Source organism: Trachurus trachurus (assembly GCF_905171665.1).
Source record: "Trachurus trachurus genome assembly, chromosome: 13".
Lineage (NCBI taxonomy): Eukaryota > Metazoa > Chordata > Actinopteri > Carangiformes > Carangidae > Trachurus > Trachurus trachurus.
This window is the reverse complement of record NC_139892.1, coordinates 32,605,096-32,632,402: the sequence shown is the minus strand read 5'-3', so window position 1 is coordinate 32,632,402 and position 27,307 is coordinate 32,605,096. Positions and strand designations below refer to the sequence as shown.

The 27,307-nt window shown below is 43.4% G+C and overlaps 1 protein-coding gene across 1 annotated transcript; it reads right to left on the bottom strand.

The window, feature by feature from the left end:
- Nucleotides 1-2,858: 2,858 nt before the first annotated feature.
- ttc9b (tetratricopeptide repeat domain 9B) lies at nt 2,859-26,733 on the bottom strand (the record flags this gene model as incomplete). Its single annotated transcript, XM_083984657.1, has 3 exons — nt 2,859-3,073; nt 4,369-4,551; nt 26,238-26,733. 3 exons carry the CDS (start codon nt 26,731-26,733, stop codon nt 2,979-2,981), a joined length of 774 nt encoding a protein of 257 aa, XP_083840783.1. The 3' UTR covers nt 2,859-2,978.
- Nucleotides 26,734-27,307: the final 574 nt, after the last annotated feature.

Below are 27,307 nucleotides of genomic sequence, written 5' to 3'. Positions count from 1 at the left end.
CTACTGAGATACAATAGATCTTCTGACAGTCGTACACTAAATGGCCAAAACTATGTGGACACCTGTTTATCAGCATTTCGCATCTTAAGGCTGCAGCACACAGGGAGTGGACAGCATCGTCTGTCCACATGTCAGGCACACGGGTGTAACACACAGCAGCATCAACTGATGCAATGTCCTGTAATAGCACCTGTGCTTTTCCTGCTACAAGTCAACATGTCTGCTGTTTGAAGTCACCCTACTGACTCCATAGTGCACTATATTCCCTGTCCACAATTGTTTTTTGAGTGTGAAATCCAAACCTGGCTTTCATCCGCTCTTATAGTGTGTGTCCCAAATTCACTGCTCGCTGTTGGAAGATTTCAAACACAGCACAGATGAAATTTGGAAAGAGTAATGAAAGAAGGGATCAAAAGGAGTCAAGACACTACAGGGTGTAGGAACCTCTGTTTTAGACGACGGTGTGCTTTGATAAATTGGTCGTTGATCCACTCGCCCCTGATCTAAATCACCTAAAGCTCTGGGATGAGAGGGCCGGTGATCTCATGGCTGAACTGGCACCAGATCTCCACAGCCTGGTCCCAGTATCATGTGGAGGGTTTTGGTGAATGAGATATTCGCACAGCGCAGGTGTAACCGCTCACATTCTTTTAGCCATGTAGTGTATTATGATAAAACCAGCTCTGAACTTTTCCGTGTCTCCGCTGCCATGGTAAAGCTGCAGATGGCCTACTTCTGCCTCCACTGGAGCCTCTCTTTATCATGCCGGTCTCTTCAACGCATGGTTCCGTCTCTCCAGAGTCCCATTGACACACTTAGGTCCCTATTTACCTCCTAGCAGGTCACTGGAAAAATCTGGGGAGGGGGAAAATCTTTTACAGCATCGTCTTCCTCCTTCAGCTCTTTTTGAATTTCTTAAGCAGAGGAATAACCTCCTACCTCTCACCTTGGCTGAGACTGAAGGTCTATTTAAGATCCCGTTTTCCCCAGATACATTTGATGCCTATTCTACTGCTGTGAACACAGTCTGTCACCACCTTCTGTGTATAAGGGGCAGAATGGATAAAATAGAGGTATGAGCAATCAGTTTAGTGGCGGCATGCCATGATAGAGAGCAACAGAGAAGATGTAATCCCCATCCCTAACATCTGAAGTAACTCTCTGGAGCAGAATGGTACATGCAGGAGGTGGGCTCGCACACGGGAGAGAGGAAACTGGGTTTCATGGCATTAGAGGAATGGGAAATTCAGGTCATGCTTTCACAAATCGTCAATCCGACCTTCTGCAGAACAGGGCAGGCAGATTTAAACCAGTGGTAAAGCTATTATAAAAGCAATTTTCGCATTATCAATGATTCAGCTTCACAAATCACAAGAGAAGCAGTGGTAAATTATGTACGTTTCTTTAGAGAGCTAGGTCATGGACACCATATCGTCAGTAATGTCTAATGCTAACATTGTGTGTTACGGTATCTGTCCTTGTCTATCGACGTACAGTAAATTGTAAGAAGAGGAAATCTCAAATGGCTCACTCTTGTTGAAGTGCACTAAAGCTGAGTGCTCCAAGATGGAGGTTTTGTACTGTCAGGACAGAAGTGTGTGATTGTTTTCCCTGCACTAACGCTGCCCAGAGTCTCCTCGCCCGGTGTGGTGTCGATTTCTGGGAAGCTTCAGCATCAGCGATAAAAAGGGGGTCGGACCTCGGTTCAGAAACTTCAAAGTGTTTCTCGGTGTGAACCTTTATAGTTTTGTGGCTCTCCATATACTGTAGCCAACGGCGGTTTGATGGAGCTCCGATTCCTATTGGCTATTTTCCGTTGTGACATCATTGACGGGAGAACGGGGGTGGGGGTGGGGGAGGGGGTTGGGGGGTTGGGGTGTGATGGTAGAGAGGGAGGGAGGGGCTTTGACAGTCTCAACAACATCAACGACGACACAGGACCAAGGAGGGGCTTCAGACAACAGAGTCAAGACACACCAGCATCCACAATAGATCACCTGACTGATCACGTACTACTGAGTATGATGAACAAACACCGAAAGCAAATAATAATAAAAAAAAAAAAAAAAAACCTAACAGATTACAAACACTTGAATTAGCCCTTGAATTGAAAAAAAAAAAAAAAAAAAAAAAACACAGTCCAGAAACTGAGATGCAGCTCAAAAGTGAGACAGAAGAGTGATAGTTTACGCACAGAGGCTTCTTCTCTACTCGATGGAAGGTTTCTAGTCTGTCCCATTAGTCTGGGTTAAAGGGCCTGGGTGGGCCCAGTTGGGGGTATAGGATGTACAATCAAATTGGGCTATGGTCTTGATATGTGTCAATCCCCTGCTAATGCTCTGAACTGCCTCTGCACACACCCCCCCTGCCCTCCTCCCCATGTGGTTGAGCTTCCCCACCCCGAGATTCTCCTCAAGGTTTTGACATAAGACAGAGAGAGAGAGAGAGAGAGAGAAGGCCCAGAAGAAGAAGAAGAGAGCGAGAGAGATGAAACAAAATGCATTTTTATGTTTTTAAAATGTTTACTAAATCACGCAGCTGTCCATTATTTATATGTATGTTTTGAAGCTCCTTTTTCAGTCCACCACAACGACTGTTTCGTATGAGTATAATACAGCATTTTCCTTGTTTTTTTGTCGTTTTGTTGTTGTTTTTTTTCTTCTTATGTTTGCTCGGCTGTCTGCGTCTAAGGAGAGGAACCACAGCACCTGAGGGAGAGACGGGGGGAAGAAGAGGAAGAGGAGGGAGGAGAGGGACGAGGGTGATGGGTCGTCGTAGACAGCTCCTGATATGCCGTCCCCTCCATTTTTGTCCCATCGCTGGCGGGCGGGCGGTCGGGTCTGTCTCTTCTTGTCTGCGGGCTGTGCTGCTGTCGGAGGAGTCGATGGAGGAGGCGGAGAGAGGGAGGGTCGATCTGGGACAGCTCGTAGGGTCAGGGGGGGGGTCGAAGGGGTCAGGAGGGTCAAAAGGTCGAGGGGTTAGCCCTGCGTCTCTTTGCCACTCTCCCGGTCCCGCTGTCCACTCTTGCTCATCTTCATCTCTGTCAGCTGGATGTACCGCAGCACGTTGGTGTCTGGGATGAACGTGAGGCACAAAGGGAGGAAATTCAAAAAGGAGTCTCATCTCATTTGATCACACAGTTAAATTTAAGCTTCTTTCATATCAGGAAAAATAAAGGTACAAAGGCTCTGGTTATGACGGAGCTAAAATGTGGCACCAGGAGTAAAAATGTCTCGATATCTATTATAATAAAGAGTTTAATCCAAGGTTAAATACTTTAACTGGGATTACATCACAGTCACCTCATGCTGCATCTACACACATACCCTCTGATGTTAAAACAGAGTTTACAATGAGCTCTGCATTGTTTATTTACACAGCCAAGCTTGTTGACTTTAGTGCACTATGTCACTATGTCAGTGAGAAACTCCTGCATCCAGCAAGGCTAATGTCTCCATATTAAATGTGACATCTCTGATAAAATATGACTTACAGAACTGAATTGAAGTCAGACTTAAAGAAAAGCTACCGATTTTTGTCGCAATGTGGTTATTAAAGAGTGGATTGAGGTTTGTTTGTATCTTCTATGTGCACAAAGAGGCACAGGGGTAGCATGATATACTGTATATAGACCCTATAATGAAATAAAGATTGGAAGAACAAAGCTAATAAAACAATGTACTGACACAGAATATGAAGAAGACGTAGCAAATGTAAACCATAAACACAGTCAAACAGTTACTCAAGGACACACACACTCCATCTCTAGGAAACCCAATGAATGTAAACTGTGTAACTGCACAGAGCACCTGTAAAGGCTTCGACTACAACACAGCAGAGTTGTCAGGATTTTTTTTTTTAGAAATACTGAGGAGCTGATAGACTGCAGCTCTCACCAACATTTCAACAACAAAAATAAGGTATAGGAATGTAATTTTAACCCAAAAAGTCTAAATGGTGTTTCACTGCCAGCAATAAAAATCAGAGGGAGAATTAAGAAACAGATGGCAGAAATGAAGACTGAATTTATAGGCTTCAGATATTTTCCCTTGAAAATCATTTACCTGCATTTGTGAGGTGATCTCCCAACTTTCAATTTGTGCAATGTTGTTGTTCCAATTTGAACATTTTCCAGAAGTCATAAATTAAAATAGGAAATTCAAGTTTCCCAAGTGAAAACTATTCAAAAACTATATTAAAAATGTTTATGGAGAACTTTATGACTGTTTCCTTCCTTTCAATAAACACATAAACTCAGCAGTGCTCGAGCTGAAACCTGTGTTCTCTGAAGCTACTTGACATAATAACACTACATCTGACTCATCAGCCTCTGTCATTTGTTTTGTGATTGTATTTAGAAATCCTCACCTGTGGGTTCACGGTTCTTGGCGTCACGCAGGTAACGTAGGGCACATTCGTAGTCACCCAGGTGATAGAAGGCGATGCCGGCGCGGTACATGGCCTTGAAGTGGTCTCTCTGGTGGCTCAGCACCTTCAGACAGTACTCCTTCACCCTCTCGTAGTTCACCAGCTCCGACTGCAACAGACACGCTGCACGGAGGAAGAGACAGGGAACCGGTTAGTAGTTAGTAAGGGTAAGTAAGTAGTAAAACAGCTCTAATGGTCGTAATGAAGGATAAAATAAGACGCCGCCCTCAAGTCATTTTTTAGTGGAGACAAGTGGGGTCCCAAGAGTGAAAAACAAAGACGTTGATAATTTGCTGATGTCTCACTCTGGGACTTTTAAATAGAGCCATGGTGAAATTTAGCCTCCACAGTACTTCCTCAGGATGGCAGCGAGCGGACTATAAATAGCCAACACTAATGTCTCACAGGGAGCAGAAGACAACAAAAAAGTTGTGCCAGCACCAGCACCAGCAGATACGTCTCCACTCTCCACACGCTGCTGTTGAGCTCCACGTGTGAAATACAGTAGGAGAATGGGGATGAAAATGCAGCTGGAGGAAGATGAGGGAGTGAATAGTGTGAGGGTGTCTTAAGTCTTTCTTTCCCTGACTTGGCAGATGTGTTGTAAGTCCTGCAGGCAGTGAGAGAGGAGGAAAAGAGGGGCAGCAGCAGGAGAGGGGGGGGGGTGATGGAGAGATCAAGTGCAGGGTGTCAGATAAGAGCTTTGGTGTGAGACCTGAATGAACTTTACCCTTTGAAAAAGTGCAACATCAAGAACTAAAAGGATCAGTGTTTATCTGACGTCATCGATCCTACACTGTGTATGTGTGACTTGCAGCGCTGCTTCCCTGAAGCGATTCTCAACAGCTCTGAGATCAGCTCAGTCTGAGATAACTGCATTAGTAAAGACACAAACACACACACACACGGCTTTTAGTCCACCACAGCTCTTACAGTAAGAGCCTGCTCGTTGCTCAGATATCTGATCACTCAAACACAATTCCTCTGATGATCACCACCACTCAAGGCTCTGCTTCACTCCTTCGCCTCCTGCAACGGTCTTAATCCATCTGATGAGATATCAAAAATTATTTCCCCTGCAGTCACATCTCCTACAGCGCTCACACCCTTCTTTCCCTCCCCTCATTTGATTTGTTTTTATCCCTCTCTCTCGCTCTCCTCCCAGTCTGCCCTTGACACACAGACAGCACTGTGAATAACATGAGTCAGGGACTGTTAGTTGAGAGGCAGAGTGAGTCAGAAGTAAGAGACAGAGAAGGAGAGAGGCAGATAGGAGAGGAGGAGGAGGAGGAGGAGGAGGAGGAGGAGTATTTAGGGGTAGTTGGGGGTGAAGTGGAGGACAAGAGGTGAGAACTCTGAGACTTGAGGGGGAGGAGAAAAGGCGGGTGGGTGAAAAACAGGTGGAGACAGTGAAGCTCTACCACTGAACCACAGTGTGTGTGTGTGTGTGTGTGTGTGTGTGTGTGTGTGTGTGTGTGTGTGTGTGTGTGTGTGTGTGTGTGTGTGTGTGTGTGTGTGTGTGTGTGAGGAACAGCTTGGACAAAAAGCAAATTCAGTGAGAGGTGGTAAAGGACTGAGTATTTCATCATATGAGCAGGACTAATGGGCTTGTACACACACACACACACACACACACACACACACACACACACACACACACACACACACACACACACACACACACACTGGCCTTGCCTGTCAACAGCAAGAGCAAAACACTAAATAATTCATTCATGGTCACAAGGGGATGGGCCAATTCAATAACAGTCAATGTATTTTGTATTTGGTGGTTGAAGTTGCAGGTGTCTGGAGAATGCATGGAGGGTATTGTGCGTATTGCATGTGTGTGTGTGTGTGTGTGTGTGTGTGTGTGTGTGTGTGTGTGTGTGTGTGTGTGTATGTGTGTAATCCCTACTTGAAGACACGGCTGTAGACATGAACTTCACATGGTCTTACAAAACATTACATTGTGATGAAAACACTCGGACATAAATAATTTCATTCCAGTTTATTTCAACCCTTATTTGTGACAGTGAGCTGAGGGCTGAGAGTAAAGTCAACAGTTTACTTTATTATTTGGATGGATGGACTGCTGGGGTAATATTATTTTTTATCAGTACCCTTCTTTCTTTCTTCCCAAACAAGCTCAAGTAGCTTCTGGCTTTGTTTAAATCCTGTAGGAGTTTCTGGCTGCTCATGTTTGTAAATCACTGAAAACAATGTTGGTTTTGCTGATAAGTAAAAAAAAAAAAACCCTTTCAATAAAAACGTAAAGCTCCATCTTTTACTGCTGAAATAAACTGTTTCTCTTTCTCATAATTTCAAACTCTTTGTGCATGACAAGCTATAAAATGCACATTAACTTTATCATCATCAACACACACACACACACCATAATAAAAAAAGAAGGCTGAAAACTGTGCATGACTCAGCAGCACAGAGCAGTGAGGTGAAAGCTGTAACTCTGCTCGGCCCGGTACAGTGGGAATCACCTCAGATGCCCTCCACCTCTCTACAGACTCCACTCCTCTATTTGTTTTTACAACCGGCCGGCTACAACATGACTGCCCTCATCCCTTCACACACCCATCCATTATCGGCCTGCAGCAGTGGACGGGAGCCGACGGGAGCTTTCAGGGGATTCGGTTACACCCCATAATGGCCTAATGGCTGACGCAGTTACAGAGTTCACAGAGGCTCGCACACCAACCAACGTACTCAATGCATATAATACGCACACATCTAAGACGCACACGGCAGATACACAGTCTCCAGTGTCAAGGACAGATGTGAAAACGCGCCGTCGGTAACACAGGTGGCTGCAAAACAAAGAAGTGGGTGTATAAACAAGGGGTTGATAACACAACAACCACCCACGGAGAAGCTATACAGCGACAACAACACAGTGAATCACAAACTGGTGACTGTGCACGAGCTGTGTGCTGGTTAAAATAGGAATGTAATTTTAACCCAAAAAGTCTAAATGGTGTTTCACTGCCAGCAATAAAAATCAGAGGGAGAATTAAGAAACAAATGGCAGAAATGAAGACTGAATTTATAGGCTTCAGATATTTTCCCTTGAAAATCATTTACCTGCATTTGTGAGGTGATCTCCCAACTTTCAATTTGTGCAACTTCAATTTATTCCAATTTGAAAATGTTCCAGAAGTCATAAATTAAAATAGGAAATTCAAGTTTCCTAAGTGAAAACTATTCAAAAACTATATTAAAAATGTTTATGGAGAACTTTATGACTGTTTCCTTCCTTTCAATAAACACATGAACTCAGCAGTGCTCGAGCTGAAACCTGTGTTCTCTGAAGCTACTTGACATTATAATAACAATACATCGGACTCTGCATCAGCCTCTGTCATTTGTTTTGTGGCCTTATTTAGAAATCCTCACCTGTGGGTTCACGGTTCTTCTAGAGAAGCTATACAGCGACAACAACACAGTGAATCACAAACTGGTGACTGTGCACGAGCTGTGTGCTGGTTAAAAAGAGACGTGACTGTACAGACACACACACACCACAGAGGCAGCGTGGCCCGGCCGCACCCTGCCAGCCCATTAGGCAGATGGATGGCGAGCCAGAGGGAATCTAAAGTGTGGTGAGATGCATTAAGGGTGTGATAATGACGGGATCATCGGAGAAAGGCTGGGCAGGGTCGCAGACAGACGGAGACACGACAAAAACGGCAGAGAAATATCACCGCTGCAGACAAGGTGTCCCGGGCAAAGAGGGACACACGTGTGTGTGTGTCAGGGTTTCTGTTTGTGTGTCACGCATCATAGGAGAGGTGTGGCTGGAGCGATCACGCAGTGGTTTCTGGAAAATAATAATGGACATGGTTGCAAAGAAAGAAAGAAAAGGAGGTGGAGAGGAGAGTTCATTTTATAGACAGACTGTGTTGATTACTGTAACATTAATTACCTTTATATGTTATATAATATTATACTGTATACACAAGGAAATGAGACTGTACAGCGACATGATTTGAATCAAGTAAAAAAATGAATAAAAGCTACACTGAGTAAATCTTTGTTGTTTTGCTTCCTCTGGGTTTCCATCTGTGTTATTATTAGTTATGAGGCGGTTGGAAGCTCGTGCTGCCAGTAGATTCGACCAAAACACACAGATTTCACTGCTTAGCTGATGTGTAATAATGAGCATAATCAAATCTGACACAAAGTCACACATTCACATCCTTCTGTGTCTTTACATCGACAGTATACTTCCAATAGCGCAGTCAGGAAGTATTACAGTAAAAGAGGCAGATTGTAGGCTACAGATGTGGGTCTGGGGGATGGGTGGTATAGCACAGCTGGCTCTCATGCAGCTCATCAGTTTGCCTCCAGTCACAGATCTGTAATTAATGTTTATGTTATTATTTTAGCATAACTGTGATATTTCTCCAGCTATGATCCAGCACTTTTGATCCAAAACAGGTTTCTTCTGTCACAGCTGCCTGCCATAGTTTAGGTGAATTGTTCAATATATTTGCTGTTATCTGGTGACGCAGGTGGCCATAACAAATGTCAAATTGATCAATCAGTCAATTGACAGACACTGTGCCTATTTTGACAATTGATTTATATATATATATTGATGGTTTATGCTCAACATGATCTAGCTCCACCTTCGTTCCTAGAGAATCCAACTTGGGATTTGGGAAATGACAAAGCAATGGAAGGAGAAAACTCGCTGTTGGACACAGCCCTTGTTACGTAAAAGCCCCTAAAGTAACATCCATCCATGTTGCGTGACCACGGGCAGGATGCTACAACTGTGTCAGCTGCAGAGCTGCAGGGCTGAGCTGACCTCCAACTCTGATCTTTCTACGGAAATCTGAAGTCAGTATAATATCAGAGTTAGCTTTTAGCTTTTTGTTTTGAGTTACAGAGTTACCCACAGCCTGCACATGTACATGATGAAAGAAATGAGAGAGGACGAATAATGAGACATGAGACGGCACAAAGGGAACAGAGTGGTGCAGACAAGGCAGATAGATTTGTCTCGTCATGTGAGCACAGGGACAGAAGAAGAAGAAGCTGGGGCTTCATGTGACGCTGCGTCATGAGCAGTGTTGGGAACGTTACTTTTAAAAAGTAATTAGTTATAAGTGTATAAGAGTTAGTAACTCCACTACTTCACTATAATAGTAACTAGTTACCAGGGAAAGTAACTATTGCGTTACTTTTTCTTTCTTTTTTTTAAGTTTAAATATGTCGAAGAATTTGGATTTTTTTTCTCTCATTTTTAAATTGTATTTTATTGTTTTCATATATTTCACTGATCGCAATTATGGAATGCGAGTGTGTGTTTTATTGAAAGCGAGGCTGGTGTGCCTATGAAAATAGGTTACAGTGCTGTGGCTACAAGCAAATCTCATATTGTCTCTGTACAAAGACAACAAAGACCTTTTTAAATGTGAAAACAGCGGAGACCTATTCAAGATTTGCGTTTAATAACAGGCGAAACATCGAAATTAATTTATTCATGGCCACATTAAGTGAAATTATTAACTTTACCGATTATCCATCTGATTATCTGTCCTGCTGCGAGCGCACAACAGGGTATCTGCGGATCCTTAAAAAGTCTTAAATTCATGTATCTAAAATTAAGGCCTTAAAAAGTATTAAATTTATTAGAAAATTCTAAGATGGTCTTAAATATATAATACACAGCATCATAAAATATGTATGCACTTAAACTTTTATATGAAATAACAGGGTATGCGCGCGGGGTCTTAAAAAGTCTAAAATGTGAAAATCAAAATTTTAGGTCTTAAAATGTCTTAAATTTGTTGAATTATTGTGTTCAAGTCTTAAATAATTTTAGACAGGTCTTACATTTTCTTATGCCCACCATGGGCGAGCATTTCACTTGCATTTGCCCCTAAAAAAAACAAACATGTGTGAACCGGAAAAATCACAAAAAGAAAGAGCACACGATTGGTCAAAAACTACAAATCCCACAATTATCTGGCCTCAACAATAACAGTAGTTAGTGTAAGTAAGGGAGAGTGGAGCTGTAGGTGAAAAGAGGAAACAACGCCACGTCTGGTCCTGTTCTATGTTGTTCGTTCACACCGTCACCGTTTATTCGTTACGTCCGCGGTGTAAAAGGCCGTGACGCAAAGACGCGATTAGGCGCGAGACGCGATTAGGCGCGAGACGCGGTATACGCGACTTTTTTTTTTTTGCGACGCTACACCCGATTCTTTTATGGCGACGGGACCTTCGCGTCTTCGTCCTTTTCATCGTGTTTGGCGGGAAGACCCGCAAGGGGCTTCCCGCCAAACACGAGGAACGCTTTTTTTTCGCTCGAGTTTATACGCGCGACCAAACGCGAGATACGCGAGAAATGCGATTTATCGCTCGTTTTGACTTTGTGTAAATTCGCGTCTTCACGAGCCCGCCCATTTTCACTACAACAACAACATTTCTGCTCTCACCAACCATGGTTGAGGTCACAACACTGCTGTAGCTGCTCTGGAAGAGTTCCAGCTGATGAGCTACAGAGACTTTAGAGTCAAGAGGAGCAGAGCGTCGCTGTGTCGGACTGTTTGGATTTAATGAAGAAGCTGCACAGAGTCAGGTGAGCAGAAGCTCAGGACAAACACTTCGCTCCGGGACATAATGTAGCTACACCTCACATGTTCTTGTCTTTTACCTCAGGGAGATTAAAGTAGTGTCTGTTTCCACTTTCCCTCCGATCTCGGCAGCTTCCCTCTGCTAGTCTGTGTGTGTGAGGCTAAACTGCGTGCGTGTGTGGTTTGTGTACAAACTGAACACTGCCTCTGATTGGCTTAGCATGAAACCTTACTCTGCCTCAACCAATCATCATCACTTATGCGGTTGTCTCGTCCCTCCCTCCTCCCCCCTCCCCTCACCAAAGGAGAGGAGGAAAAAACAACAACAGTTTAGCAGCTTCTGTGTCTGAGATGAGATGAGCCAAGTCGGAGGACAACGGCTTCAAAGTAGTTTGTAACGCGCCTCATTTAATTGTCGGTAACGGTAACGGCGTTGTAACGGTGGAAATAGTAATTAGATTACTCGTTACTGAAAAAGATAACGCCGTTAGTAACGCCGTTTATTTTAACGCCGTTATTCCCATCACTGGTCATGAGTGAAAGTCTTGTTTTCTCTTTCTGAGGAACATCTGTGTCACTGCCAGGTTTTAAGACGTGGCAGAAGACGACGAAACACAGGAAACAGGAACAAAAAGGAAGGAGCAGGAAAATGTAACAGACTTTCTAAGCTGAGGGGAGAAAACCCACGGTGCAAAGGCAGCTGTCAAGTGTGAATGTGGGTTCATGTGTGTGTGTGTGTGTGCCTGTTTTCATGCAATTGTGTGTCTTTCCGCTGCTTGACTCTCAAATGAGAGGTGCGGTGAGTGTGGGAGTGGTTAACACATGCTCAGGAACCCCGCTGGTTTGCCTGAAGCATCATGACAGGAAAAAAAAGAAAAGAAAAACAAAACAAAACAGAGAGAGAGACTGCATCGAGACTCGCTTTCATTTAGCAAACAGAGCACCAAAGCCTGTGAGGAATAAGAGAGAGAGAGAGAGAGAGAGAGAGAGAGAGAGAGAGAGAGAGAGAGAGAGAGAGAGAGATGCAGGAAGCTGAAATTAGACAAGAGAGGACAGAGATAGAGACAGAGATAGAAGCAGCAGTGACAAAACAGAATTCAGCAACAGCCGAGGGGAAATAGTTTCTTTATGAGAGGTAGAAGACAAGAGGAGATGAAGAACTGTCAGTGTGAATGCACTTTTTCTTCTGCTTATTTGTCATTCACTTGTTCCTCTTCTTTTTTGTGCATCACCCCATCACCCTCCCCTCTCCTCCCCTCTCTCCCTTCCTCCCTCCCCTCTCCTCCTGTCTATCTCCATCACACCAGGCGCCACACCGCGATCCGGCTAATTTAAAGCCACTCGTGACCCTGGTGATTAGTCGGCTGTCCATCACCTTGTAATTAGTTCTGCGGGAAGATAATGGCAGGAGGGAGAGACCCATCGCTCTCGGTGACGCGCTCGCACACCCCCTGCAACGGCATCCATCTTTGACCCTCGTCCTTCCCCTCCCTCCATTTCTCTCTGTCCGTTCCACTCGAAGCGAAGGCCGCTCTCCGCCTTCCTCTCGCCCCTTCTCCCATTTGCAAATGTCGCACTCCTGTAAAAGACTCATTTATCGAGATAAAATAAGCTCTGTATAATCATCCTCATCATCATCATCATCCTCATCATGAAACTGCCTCACATACATTTTTGGAGCAGAATCTGACCCAACATGCTGACATGGTGGCTCTCAGACAGCGATGGCGCTCTCTCCACTAAGAATAGCTCCACCCAAAGCGTTTTTTTTTTTTTTTTTTTGCAAATGCCTTTCACTGTTATTGAGAGGGACAGCGCTACAGTTCCTGGCTCGCTCGATCACAAGGCCTCGACTGCACTGACATGACACAGCACGGACTCCCACTTCAGCCACCACCTGCATTATCATCCCCCTCCTCACCCACTCTGCTCTCCCTGCACCTTTAGTCTCTCTGGTGTAGTGGTCAAACCTATATGTTATCTATACACACACACACAAATATAGATTCTGTTTGTTTGTCTGTATCCTGCAGCTTCAATAAAGTCTGATTTCCTTATGTCTCATCTTTTTCAAATTGCTGTCACATCCATAGGGCATCAGTAATTTATTCCTACGCAAGGGAGAAAAAGCTCACAGTGTCATCAAATAACATTTACTTAGAACAAGTCTCTTTGATTACATGTCACAGTAGCAGAGGGCCGACGCACCTCCATATGGTGTTAAAAGAAATCTCATAATTACTCACTCCTCTTGCTCATGGTTGACTGTGTGCATCTCGGAGGCCTCGGCAGCCCCTCTGGGGGTATAGCTGCAAATGTAGAGTACCGGCACCAGCCTCGCAAATGAGTCAGTGTATATCTTCAATGAGCGTGCAACACTGTGTGTTTAGTGTGAGTATGGTAAAGGCAAGGAGAAATGTATGTTTGTGGTGAGTAAAGAGATTTGACTTGGTTGGCAAATCTCCATCAGTGTTGAATACTCCAGGCTTGGATTAAAGGAATAATTTGATATAGTGAAAATGTGCTTTTTTTGCTTTCTTTCCCGGCTCAGTGGCGCCCTCACAACTATTAAATATAGTGTAGGGTTTCAGCAGGTTAGCTTAGCTCATGTGCTGCTCATATCCACTCATTCAGACCATAACTTGGTTAAACTGATCAGAAAAAAAACTTCTGATATGTCCCACTTGATGATGAAGTGCTATACTGACTAAAAAAACTGGCAACAGTGCCAAAACTGCTGACAGCCACATATACATAAAATCAAATATTAAAACTATTATAATCAGCTCATTTAGAAGGAGAATTTCACGTGAACATGAAAACTATCTAGTTTCATTTGTCTACTTCAAAGAGGAGACACAGCAAATGTAGCTAATTCATGTTCATTAAATAATGACACACTACAGCTACGAGGGAGAGTAACCCTTTTAGAATAATAAGTAGAAGTAGAGGATAGTGAGAGGTGTTTTCACTGTCAACATATTAAATGTTGCTGGTTTCATTCCTACAGAAACCAAAGTGCCAAAATGACAATTTCAGTTAATTAATAAGCTAAAAACGGCCGGCACGTCGAGTCCCTCATTACACTGACACTACCCAACATGGCTGGAAACTGCTGGTACATCAGTTATGTTTTAATGGATTACCCAGCAGGGGAGCAGGGTAATCAAGTAACCAGATTATTCTGTTAGATCTCAGGGAGCGGCGGGCAGAGGGAGGCAGTGCACAAATGAAACCACTAGTGTTCACTGTGCGGTCTATACAAGGGAAGATCTCTAACTTCGATCATACAGCGTGGTGAGTGTTTCCATCTATTTCCACACCCCTGCTCGTGAGTCACAGTGGGGTCTGGCTGTGTGTCTATCTTCTACCTTACTTTATCAATTTCCACTCTCTCACATTGTGCTGCTCTCCTAAAATAGTCGCTGACTCAGGATTAATGCTCATCTACTTAAATATTTATACAAGTGAGGAAGCTATCTTCTCTATGACTTCACCAAAGATGAAATCATTTAATGCTCTCTGTGGCACTTTGCAGTTTCCAGAAGTTGGGCTGAGCAATTTCCTCTGGTCTGTAATATAAGCCCACAGCGCTCACAGTGGGTCTTTATGGAGTTTGGTGTGGAAACTAAAGGAAATAAGGGGCAGTTCATGAAGTCTTGGTTTTATTTAACTCATTACAACTGGTATACTAAGCTGCTTCATATCATTAAGTGTCTGAGGGCCAATTGAGGAGCTGGGACTATCCATATTACTTTTACTGTGCCGAGTAAAAGCAGACATTCAAATAGGAGATAAGTGCAGTTTCATAACCATTAAGGAGACTTCTGTCGAGGTTATAGCTTTAGTTGAATCCCTGACAGGCATATAATTTTGTTGTGGCCCTTAGCTGGGCCATTATCAGATTGGTGATGTCAACTGTGGACACTGAACAGACTCGTGCCTTCAGCTCAGCAGATCCTTGGCTACCTTCCTCTGCTGTTGCCCAACAGCATGACATAACCCACCGACTCTCCAGTCAGATATTGTCAAGTGAAATTAAAGCTGTGTTTGCTGATATCAGTCCACTTGTGTCCGGATAATCTATGTTCAGTTGCCTTGATAAACGTGCTCTGTGCATTATAGCAGTAACAAGATAGATGAGAGAGAGCTTGGAAAGGTCAACAGAGAAAAGTGCCAAATGGCTTGGCTCGGAAAATTTCATGGAGTCAGCCTTAATCTGCGAGGTAGTATAGAGCCTCCCCCACTAAGTACTTGAAGTAAATGAATCTCTAATGCACGAGCTTTCAGAATTTCTAAAAAAAAAAAAAAATGATACAGCCACACGTTGGCAGCCAGAAACAGATTTTCTGAAAACACGGGACCAGTATAAACAAGCTGTGAACAACAATGACATGCTATCAGCTTTTACAGTAAGTAGATAAAGTGAAGTTGTTAGCCAACTCATTTTGACTTATATTCTGGCAGAGCAATACAAGCTAAGCTTTATGTTTTCCTCAGCTGCTAAATGCTCCACCACGTTCACTTGCTAATTATGAACACTGTCTTTCTGCCATTTGGAGCTGAGCAGGCGATGTGCAGGAGGATTTTAGAGCCGAAAACAGCTGCAGAGGGAGACAAAACTTTTGAGAGCGGAGAGAGTGAACCACAACTATGAAGCAAACCAAACATCCACCAAAACATCCAAGTGCAGCGTTGAAGTTTGGGTAATTCAACAAAGGTCAAAGCATTGCGAAAATCATTTTAACCCTCAATGAGTATGAGTAGCCTATTGAACAAAAAGAAAGAAAGAAAGAAAGGAAACAGACTTTAAAAAATCACATTCTTTTGTACAGTAGGTTAATATTTACTGAAAGGAACAACAGAGCACCTCTCTCTCTAAATACATGTTTTATCTACAAATCTTTCATCAAAGCTGCTTTACATTTCTTATTCAAACTCCAAATTTTGCTTCATTTTTTATTTACTTTTATCGAAACAGGCCAATCCACTCAGCTGAAGATCACAACCCCCTAGGAGCTGGATCAGCAAAACAGGCTCGACACAACCTTTACATTTCACTGCTGTCACAAACAGGGTGTAAAGGACAAGCTTTCAATGTCAACCTCTGGCAGCGCATGTAATGAAGCAATGAGTGTCAGGCCGGAGCAGGGGAAGCTCAGATAGAGACCAACATGGCTTTTTATCAGCACGGAGCTCCACAGATAAATATAAACAGCCAATTGGTTTACTCTGCTCTGTCCGTCGGAGCACGGGGTGTTAGATATGTACAAATAGCTTCAGTAAATTCTCATTACCAATGGCTTACTGGGGTGGGGATGAATATTCAGCATTTCTCTATCTTCCTCTCGCACTTGCTCTCACCCTCTCTGAGGGCGTCAGGAAAGGGCATCTGTTTCAGTTTTCCCTCAGCTGATGTCATGACTTTCAACAAAGGACTAAAAAACGCTTTGATAGCCACTTTCATTTTGTTGGTCCATATGAAAGCAGATAACATTTCAAAATCAAACACATATTAGACAGATCAAATCATGAAGGGCATTACAATAACTTATGATTGTGAATTAGAATTTGCCATAACTACTGGAGAAGATCTGTCAATACATGTTGTTTCTATGTGATTTCTTTCTTTTGTAGCATTTCATTTCTGTGACATATGACATAATAAGAAATGTATTTTTTAATAGGCATTTTGCGCTAAGGCCTTATTTTCCTGAGTTGATGCTTGTCTTGTAATAAATCTGTTTGTAATCACTCTTTTTTTTATTGTTCTATGGACCGCCGCTGTGTCCGAAATAAAGTATTGAATTGAATTGAATTGAATTGAATTGAATTGAATTGAATTATGTTACAACTCAAACTCTTTGATGAAACACCTGCAATATGAATGATGTTCACCATTAGATGTGCTTCACTTTTCATGCTAATTAGTAACTGCTAGCATGCTAACATGTTGAACTAGTGGACAAGTGAAACACTACACCTGCTAATGTCAGTAGCCTAAGTTAGCATACTATACATTAAAATCTAGCTTGAGGCCTCGGCCTTGTTTATGAACTCATCTTTTGGGTCCCTGTTTTGTTGAGCAATAGGCTTAAATATTAATATTGATGATTATAACGTTCATAACTTTAGTTGTTTCCATAAAAATCAAACTAAAACTAAAATGATTAACCCAAATTGAGAACCCTATAGAGCTTCAACACAAAGAATATGATGCATTATCATTTTAAAAATAGGTTGGGTGGTCTTTTCTTTTTGTCCCTTTTCTTCTCGGCCTCCCCCTCCATCTCTCTGACTCACCGCCTGTCCGATCTCTTCCTTTTCTTCCTGACAGATGACTGAATCTTATTTACTCTTTTGACAGGAGTCATCTGGGCCTGTCAAGGGTGTGATATAAATCAGTTTGGTCTGGATTGCATTTCTCAGCGTTGTCCCCTCCCCAATGAAAAAATAATACAAATGCACTTCTGAAAACTCTCCCTTCACTACTTGGAGGTCATCGAGCCAGGCTTTTTCTCTCTCTCACTCCCCTCTTGTCAATCTCCTTTACAGTCGTACCCTCCCTCCTCTGTCGTATAATCCCCTCATATTTAAGAGTTCTGTCCAGTTTCTCCCGCTCCCTTGGTTTTACTTCCTCCCCCGTATCAGCCTGTGCATCCTTTCTATATGGACTCACCCCTTCCCCCATCCTTTAAATCATGTCTCCCCCTCTCAGCGGTGAGGTAATTCAGCTGGTATATGAAGGACCGTACAGTGTTAGCGGTACAGTAGAGGGAGTGCCAGTCGTACCCCTGACAGCTATGCCACGGCCATCTGCAGCTCTGGCACACAACGTTCCCACGGCTCTGCTCTGGCCACCCCTCCAATAGCAGACGCACATGCACAGAGGGGAAGAAAAACACCAACCAAAACCTCCCCCATTCCCCACCTCACCCTCCTCACATGGCATCTCTTTCTCCTCCATCCTCCCACCACCAGCACATTGCCCAGTGCATCTCTTGCTCTACAAAGCACCCCGACTGCTGCTTTCTCCTCATCTTAACCGCTCCATCTTGCATTCTTCTCCCCCATGTCCTCCCCACCTCACCTCACGCTCTTCTTCTGCCTTTATCTTATATGCGCTCCACCACCACGTCCCCTGGTGACGGAGCTGGCAGGAGATGAAAGGGAGGAATACTCTGTTCTGCTTTTGTAAGTAGACATTGACTGTTCACTAGCAGTAGGTCAGGGTGGACTGGTGAAATCACCCCATCTGTGGTGTTACACATCGCTGACGTTATTCTAATGTGGGGCTGCCGCTGCATGGCGTCCTGCATCTGAAGTGAGATTGGGCTTCGAGGCTGTGATGTGGTAAATCTTGAGGGCTGTGGAGGAAGTGGTGCAGTAACACTATATGAATCATTACGATGGCACTACAACAAAGGAAGGGCTTTTATTTTGGGTCCAGAAATAACAGATGTTGGTGTCACCAACAGGCCCATTAAAGGCTCATTTAAGGCCTGTAATTGCATGTCATGGGTCAAAAGTTAATTGACCGCCTTGGTCAGATGTTGCTGAGGTTTTCGATTCAGGACGCAAACGCATTCAGAAAAGGGTCTTCATTATGTGACCCTGCAAAATGTGTGAATTTTCAAATCTTTGGGTTTGCTGTGCAGAAAATTATTATGATGTTTTTGTCACTGCATTTAGAAGATTTTAAACAGACCAGAATTACATGCTGGTCTGTATCAGCTTTGTGTTTATCCAATAACAATGGACCAAATGACTACGCATTATGTGAAAAAGGGTATTCACAGTAACAAATCCTCAATTGTTACTGGACTCTGCAGCTCCCCTCAGCTCTAAGGAACAATTATACGTAGTGTTGTTTCAGGTCATTGTTTTAGTTTTTCAACCAACAACATCACTGGAACAATGAGGAGCTTCAAAAAAAAGCTGGACATTTCCTTCAGGAGTCGGTAGAGACCAAAAACTGAGCTAAAAGAGAGAGAATACTGGATGTACATTCATCAGGTTGACACTACACAGCTCCAAATGGATTATACTGTTGCTCCATCTCTGCTGAATGTTTGTTCTGCAAACATGCTCAGCATATTAATCTTCAAAGGTGAATATTACCACAGCCAAATATATGCTCACTTTTTTAATTCTCCTACAGTTTCAAATTGACACATTTGCTGAAATTAAATTATAGTGTGATAGTAGTAAAGTAACAACGATTTTCATAATTTCTTTCTTTATTGTTTATCTATTTCATTTCATTTCATTTCATTTACGACGATTGTCTCCATTATATGATGAATTGTTTCAACCAGAACAAATCTGGAAATTATTAAAAACAATCATTACGTTTCCCCAATATGCAGTCTGACATTTACAAGTTGCCTTGCTCATTTCTGTCCAACCAACCAATTAATCAGCTCAAAGAGGAGTTTCAGTCAGCCTGTGTGCTCGTATCCCACTAATCGCAGCTTGGTGCTATTGTCAACACATTTTATTTCCTTTACTGTAAATAAACAGTCGAAGCAGCATGAGACGCCATAAACAGCATAACAACAGCCCAGCGGGTGTCGACAAACATCAGACGGAAAATGGTTTGTTTACTGGTTGGTCAGTAGCAGTCAGTTTTATTAAGGTTAAATTATCTAACACCATAACTGCCTCTGCGTGTAAATACAAAAGATTGTTATTTTCATTATTTTAACAATCTTTTCCCTTCAATGTGATGAGTGGGTGGAAATGACTGGATCATCAGGATGGCAACTGTGGCAGCTACAGAGCTGAATAAAAAGGTGGATGGTGTTATGAAACAAACACCCCCCGCCTCCCCACCACCCGCTGCCTCTCTCCCAAGGCACTGACTTATGACTCATTCAAAGATCGAGCCAGTCAGGAGGAACAAAGGGAGATTTCAGGCAGAGATCAGAGCGAGCAGGAGTTAATGAAAAGTCATACTGATCGCTCTCGCCACAGGATCACATCATACTGCTCCCCCGTTTTTGTTCTCCGTGCACTTCCTGATGTGCATTGGAACAGATTAGAACTTACTAGAGCCTCCGAACGGCCTGATATGAGTCTACATGTCATCTGTTTTAGGAAACTGCCGTTCTTCCCGTTGTGGAAAGCGCTTCCTTCGCGATCAATATCAGGAAAAAGAGCAAACAAACTGCAGTCACATCTATTATTTCTCTATGTGTCTCTCGACGTGCTTGTGATGGTGGGTGGCTGAGGGCGGGCTGCCTCTGGCCAACATGTTGCAACACTGAACTGCAACAGACACAGACACAGGTGGTGGTGGTGGTGTACCCCATTTAGATACGGCCCTGCAGGGACACACACTCGCAGCAAATAGGACATTCATCATCCATCGTCTTTCTTTTTGACAGGTGATGTTAATGTTAATGTTGGTGCTAATATGTTTATTAACTTATAATAAGTATATGTGGTCCTCCTTTCTTATTTTTTTCCTCAACTTAAATCTTGGCATCTTGTTTTTTTTACCTCAGTGTAATTAATTAATTAATTAATTAATGATATAATGTAGGCTAATGAATTAATTAGAAGAGGATTCAGAGTATTACTATTGTATGTAATAATACTGAATTACTATTAAAGTGGCCCCGAGGAGTTTTTTTGGGGTTATAAAAAAGTCTCATATTAATGTGGATGAATCTACGTTACCCACACTTGTTAATGGGACAATTTTCTATAAATATATCGTTTTGTCTTTATAGTTATTTTGTTGTTATTATTTAGTGGTCGACTCGCCCAGCATTTCCTAGTTTCGGTTTCCCGGACACTGCCCGGCGAGTCATGGGAATAACGCAGCCCGCCGTTTATGGTCGGAACTACGGCGGTATCTGATCGTCTTCGAACCTCCGACTTTCGTTCTTGATGAATTAAAACATTCTTGGCAAATGTTTTCGCTTTCGTCCGTCTTGCGCCGGTCCAAGAATTTCACCATGCGCGCAGAGGCTCATGGGAAATGTAGTGTGAAAACACTTCGCTTTCCGAAAGTCCTCGTAGTCCCTTTAATGTATAATTTTTTTTTTTTACTGTTTTAGCTGGCTGATGTGGCAATAACTAACTAAGAACTGACATAGTTGCTGGTTAATCTTCTATCAATCCTCAGATCGATTAACCGCTGCAGCTCTAGTTCAATCTACAGCAGTGCATCACAATGCATAGTTGGATAAAATCACAAATGTTGAAATACCTGAAAACTGTACTTTTTCTTTAAGATGAGTGCACTTTCCACCAGTGCAAGACCCACAAAAGTGACAGAAAAAGCTCGTCCTCATCACAACAAAGTCAAGACGACAAGAAAACAGAACCAATACACAACAGGCCAACACTAAATCAGCAATGTCAGCAGCGGGTACAGAGAGAGTGGCAGGACGACCAGCGCTGAAAGCAACTGTCCTTCTTTCTTGCCACACATACACACAGAGCAGAGACACAAAGACACAAACTCTGCTTGTTGCTCTCCCATTATACGTCAGAGCCACAGACGGCCGGCCAATCAAATGGCAGCTCCTCACTCGTAACCAGTGTGACCACTGTCTCCCCAGCAGAGCGCTGGGTAACCATGCAGGTGCAGCCACACAACAAAGGCTGCAGCCAGATTATTATGCACCCAGTGAGTCACTGCTTAATGTCAGTCAGTGAGAGTCACTCAGCACTGGAAGATTTTCTGACATGCTTCTCTTTCTCCTAAAGACTTGTTTAGTTTTTTTTTTTTTTTTACAAAATGTACTGCCATTTTGCTTTACTGTAGAAGTTGCTGGTCCAAAGAAATCAGATTGGATAAGAGCTGATGTAAACATGCTTTAATTTCATCATCACCCCATTATAGACAGATACCACACACAGTTCTTGCTCTGAATCACCATTGACCTATGTGTTTATATGCAAAAGCAGACCAAATCATACTTCCATGTAACCTTCTTTGTGTAGTGTGAACACCAGCATTCGTTCCTTTCTTGCTTACACACGTACTGTATTCACCCTTCTTCACCATTTTTAACTCCCTCAGGCAACGTCTGCAGAAATGCAGACCTGCAGAAAGTGTGCATGAAGGGATGAGGAAGTCTGTGAGATGCCCTTTATGGTTTTACATTGGGACAGCCCTAAACCCTTATGGACTCACTGGGAACACACCTCAGAGCCTGTGAGGCTACGAGGGTGTGGACATAGTAACGCGGTCGCTGACTGTATTTAGGTCAACAGAATCCACAATGACTTCCTAATAACCTGCTCAACACAATCATTTGAATATGATCTCATCATGCATATATCATATTTTGTGGCAGGGTTGACTTGAAGAAAGTAAGAGGTGGTTTAAGCACAGCTGATGAAGATGTGTAGAGGTGGATGGAAGATTATCACAGCATTATTTTGACGTGCTGTAGCTGTATTATGAAATTCTCTCTGTTGTACTCACGCAGATCTTGATGTGAATTAGATTACCTGGTTACACAAAAAGGTTATATACAGTTGAGCTACTACAATACACAAAGGACAAACATACAAATCACATCCAGTGGGACATATAGTGTTGTGGTAAAACCAAATGGTTTCAAACTAAAGAAGACATTCAGTACTTTGAAAAAGTTTGTTTAGATTTTTATCCACCACGTAGCAAACCTTCGGATCAGATCATTTCTGGTCAGTCCAGATTAATTCTGCATCATGAAAGTGATCTTAAACACACAACCAGAGCCATAGAGAGCCACTTTAAGCAGCAAGGAGGACAAGGAGTCCTGCAACAGATGGTCTGGACCCCACAGGGCCCTGATCTCAACATCATGGACTCAGTCTGAGACAGAAGACAAGATTGAATCCACAGAAAAACTATGGAAGGATCAATCTACCTGCCTTGGAAAAGTATACGGAGAAATGTTGATGAAAGTCATCATTATTAGTTTGTTTGTTTTGCTTTTTTTGTTGCTTGCTACTCGTACTGTACTGTATGTCCTTAAGTATTTGAGGTAGCATTGTAAATGTTTATTTGGGCACAAATATGATATTTCAGGGAGAGTATTTTGTCACAACATGACCTGAGAAGCCAATTTCCTCTACTGAGTTACAAGCTGTCAATATTTGTCTGTATTTTTCATACTGTCCCCATTAATAGACCAAAAGCAACAATTAATTTATTCTACCAACAAGTGCTGCCTGTGTCGACAAAGCCTGATATCTTACTCCTCCGTGCCATAGATTGCATCGCTGTTAAAAAACTATTTAAAACACATCAATGGGCGACGCTTTCTCTGGGTGACATGTTCTTTCATTACCATAAATACTGGCACCGTCGTGTAGATTATTTTGAGTCACTCCCACATACACTTTCCTGCTGCTGAAAACACTAGCAGCACTAAATATGTATTAAACCACGGCTTAAAATACTCCCCAACAAATGCACGAGTTTACTCCTGTTTCACTTACTTGCAATTTAAGAACGTATAGCCCATTTAGAAAACGAATCTAAATGATTGTGAGCAGTTTGTTCTGAAGTGGGAGATACAGGAAATAAGCTGTAAAACACCGAGGCACGGATCAACATATTGATTATATAAGTGATCCTTTTTTTGTGTTTTCTGCTACACACCACAATATTCTTTGTTAATGAATGAATGAATGATTTTATATGATTTGTGTTTAACATTACACAGTAATAAGGTTATGTGCGCTGTAATGATGCGTGACTGTTCTTCTCCCCTTGTTAAGTTATGTAATAAGAACAAGGTTGTTCATACAATTTTCAGCACATTTTGTCTAGTGTGTATGCAGAATATAAATGATCCTTTCCGTTCAAATACTCGGTTGTTGCTCTTCCCCTCAGTGGGAGTCAGTTCAATGGTTCACACAAGGAAATCGTATATGAATCACAGGCTGTATTATGATCATCATCTCAGGGTAAAGCACATATGCTACTGTGGTCCATGAGGACATCACTGCTGGCAAAGACAGGTTGATATGAGGTTTCTTTGTGCATGCGTGTGCGTACATGTGCACGAGTGCGCATGTGCAACACACTCTTGGTTGAAGCAGCAGGGAGAGGAGGCTATGAACAGTATTAATACAGGGGAAAAGGCCCATTCATGGTTGCCATGGTAAATATGCCCCCCTGTCGCGTGCTAGCAGTCCCATCCTCCCTCCTCCTCCTCCCCCGTTTACAGCTCTCCACTGTTCTTCTCCACGCTGTTTTCCCTCTTACACTCTGACTTCCTTTCTGCTTTTCATTTCCACCATATCTAAAGATCCTCTACTTCCCCTTTCTTCCCAAAATCCAACCTTTTTCTGCCTTATTTAACCCACCACCCCCACCCCCACCCCCACCCCTTTTTTTTTTTGGCTTCCCTCCCCCATCTTTCCTTCACGCCACAGTGGCCTCCCCACAGGCTCCAGACAGGCCGTGAATACTGCGCAGAAGGAGACGACCTTCAGTGCATCATGGCAGGCTAACTGGGCAGTGCCTGGGATGAAAACAGCACACACCATCATCACTACGGACCCCGTTGTTCCACGCGCATGACCCCAAAATCTCAGCTCTCACATAGGTGGTGGTGCAAGTGATGTGATATAACCGCTGTGGTGCCGGCGTGCAGCATTCATCACCATCATCACCATCATCATCATCATCACCACCACCATCTCCCCCTGGATGCCAACATTCCTCGTGATCATCATCTGCTGTTCACACTGCATACTGAGCACATACTGTGGTCGTAATTAAGATTTTACAGCAGAGCTAAGACCGTACATTATTTATCATCCGTCTTCAGTGGCTACAATAATAATGTGTATAAATACAGTAAATACGGTCAGTTGTCTTTTTAATCCAAATTAACTACACATTTCTGAAATACTCAAGAGAGTATAGCCTACACAGTGAAACAGCAGGTTACTAGTTGCTTCAGTAACCTGGTATCACGGTGCCTTCAACGTACAAGTCTGAGGCCAATGAAAGGTTCCTTCTCGACCTTGGGAGATTTATTGTTGGGACTCTGGTGACCCCTGTAAACTGGTACTGGGTAGAAATTACTAACTGATTATGTGACAGAGAGAAAAGTGGCCTTTTGAGACGGATATCCTGCATATAGTGTTCTTGTTTCACACCACAATTCATTGATGACTGTAACATTTACTTGCCGTTTGTCAAAAGTATTTTGCTCTTACACCCATCATGATCTTTAGCACATAACGCTCCACCCATCTCTTGTGCCCTGCAGGTGTAGGACAATGATTCTCTGATGTAAGTGTTTTGATAGTGATTTTTGTGTAGCACTAGCTACTCTGTCATAATATGTCAGAATACATGAACAAAACTTCTAGAGAAATCACTGTCCATTATATGAAAACTTCAGCATAAGTCGATTAAATATCGATCGATAAGACTGAAGATATCATGGGCTCGGAAAATTGTGATGGACATAAGTATTGTCTGACACTGTATCGATCACTTGATGAAATAATCACTACAAAATTACTTATTTGCAGTGGATAATAGGATTGTTTTTGGAAGCCGAACTATATTGAGCACTGACATGAGGTATAAATATAGGCTACTAGAATGAGGGGACAGTAACGACTTAATCTTTTAACCCTGCAAGTCACTGCAAAGCGGTGCCATCAGACACATCACACGTCACCCTTTTCCAGGTGTTGACGTTACAACATAACAGCTCGGAGGACCCATCTCAAGAAAACACAGCCATGGCCTATATATAATTTCCAACTGCATGAGGCTTTTGGCCATGTGACTGTTTATTTTTCTTTGTCTCGAACTGACAATACTTGAAATATTAAAGATGAAAGCCATTTGAAGGGATAGCCTAAATGAGCATGGCAATGATATCTCTGAGATCTCTGTAATGGCTGGCAAATGGCCTCAATGGGCTAAACAATACACTAATTTGGCCAGCCATTAAAACATCTCCCTTAATTCTCAATAAATCTGTACCTATTATAGCATTGATCAGCCTATCTATTTCTGCAGCCTCATCTAGAAGCACTGTTGTTGCACCTGCCTCTGAGAGAGAAACCCATAGCACCTGCAGAAATAGCTCTACCTACCTACAACCCACCACCAGCTAGTGTGAACCCGATGAACCGGAACGAACAATGGTGTCAGCAGTACTTCAAGGCTATACTGAGGTCTGGGGGTCTTTATGTGGGGGATGTGGGGGGTGTGGAGGTGTCGCTCACCTGTCAGGCTGTCGTAGCACTCGATCTCGGTGCTCTCCACGGCTCTCCGCTGCTCCTCGGTCAGCTTGGCCGCGGCTTGGCTCAGCAGGTTGACCTCGGAGCCCGTGGTCCCGTCGACAACGTGAACCCCCTTGAGCTGCAGCAGCGCCCGGTGGTACTTGCCTATCGCTTCCCGGAATTTCTTCTCCTTGTAGCAGCGATGGCCCTCCGCCTTGAAGTCGATGGCTTTCTGGATCTTCGTCTCCATCTCCATCTCAGCCGAGCCGGCTTGATGCGCACCACCACCACCACCACCACCACCACTTCCTCCTCCTCCTCCGTCTCCTCCGGCGGCCGCTGCCAGGCTTCGGCCGCCGGTCTCTGGGTAGCTCTTGAGGCTCTTTATCGGGTGTTGTTTCGCTTCCATGTCTCTCAGTGACAGCGGCTGCAGCGGGCCATGGTGCTCGGACAGGAAGGCGTGTTTCGTCGGGGAGGAGCGGAGCAGCGTGCTGTGCATAAAGGATGCAGGTCGGAGCGGCGCGGCCAAGAAAACGGCTCGAGAAAAGGTCTCTCCGGTCTGCAGCAGCTTGTGCTGGAAGAAGAACTGATGCAAAAGGAAGGAAAAGGCAGGTTGTATAGTTATAAAGAGAGTAATAATAAGGCTGGAGCAGATGTTAGAAGAAACATCCTAAATTAGGAGGACAACCAGCAGCGAGGGAGGGGGGGAAAAAAGTCCCGATTGATTCCTCGCCTCGGTCCACTCGCGGAAGGATGCTCGGGTGGATTTCTATGGTAGCAGCCAGCCAGCCTCCCGAGGCACGCGCAGCTTCAGCACCACAGACAGCACACACACGACAACCCCTACCGCAAAGCATTGTGGGGGAAAAAAAAAAAAAACACAAGTCGTGAGGCGTTGCTGCAGTCCAGGTTTTACATGACAAAAAACGTGGAGAAATGTGCTCACACAATCGACTTAATGTCAAAAACGTGTCGCGCTGATGAATTAATTAACAAATGTTTAAAGTGGATCATTACATGGCCAAAATGTGAGCTCATTTGCATTTATTAGGCAACTATAGGCCTATTACACC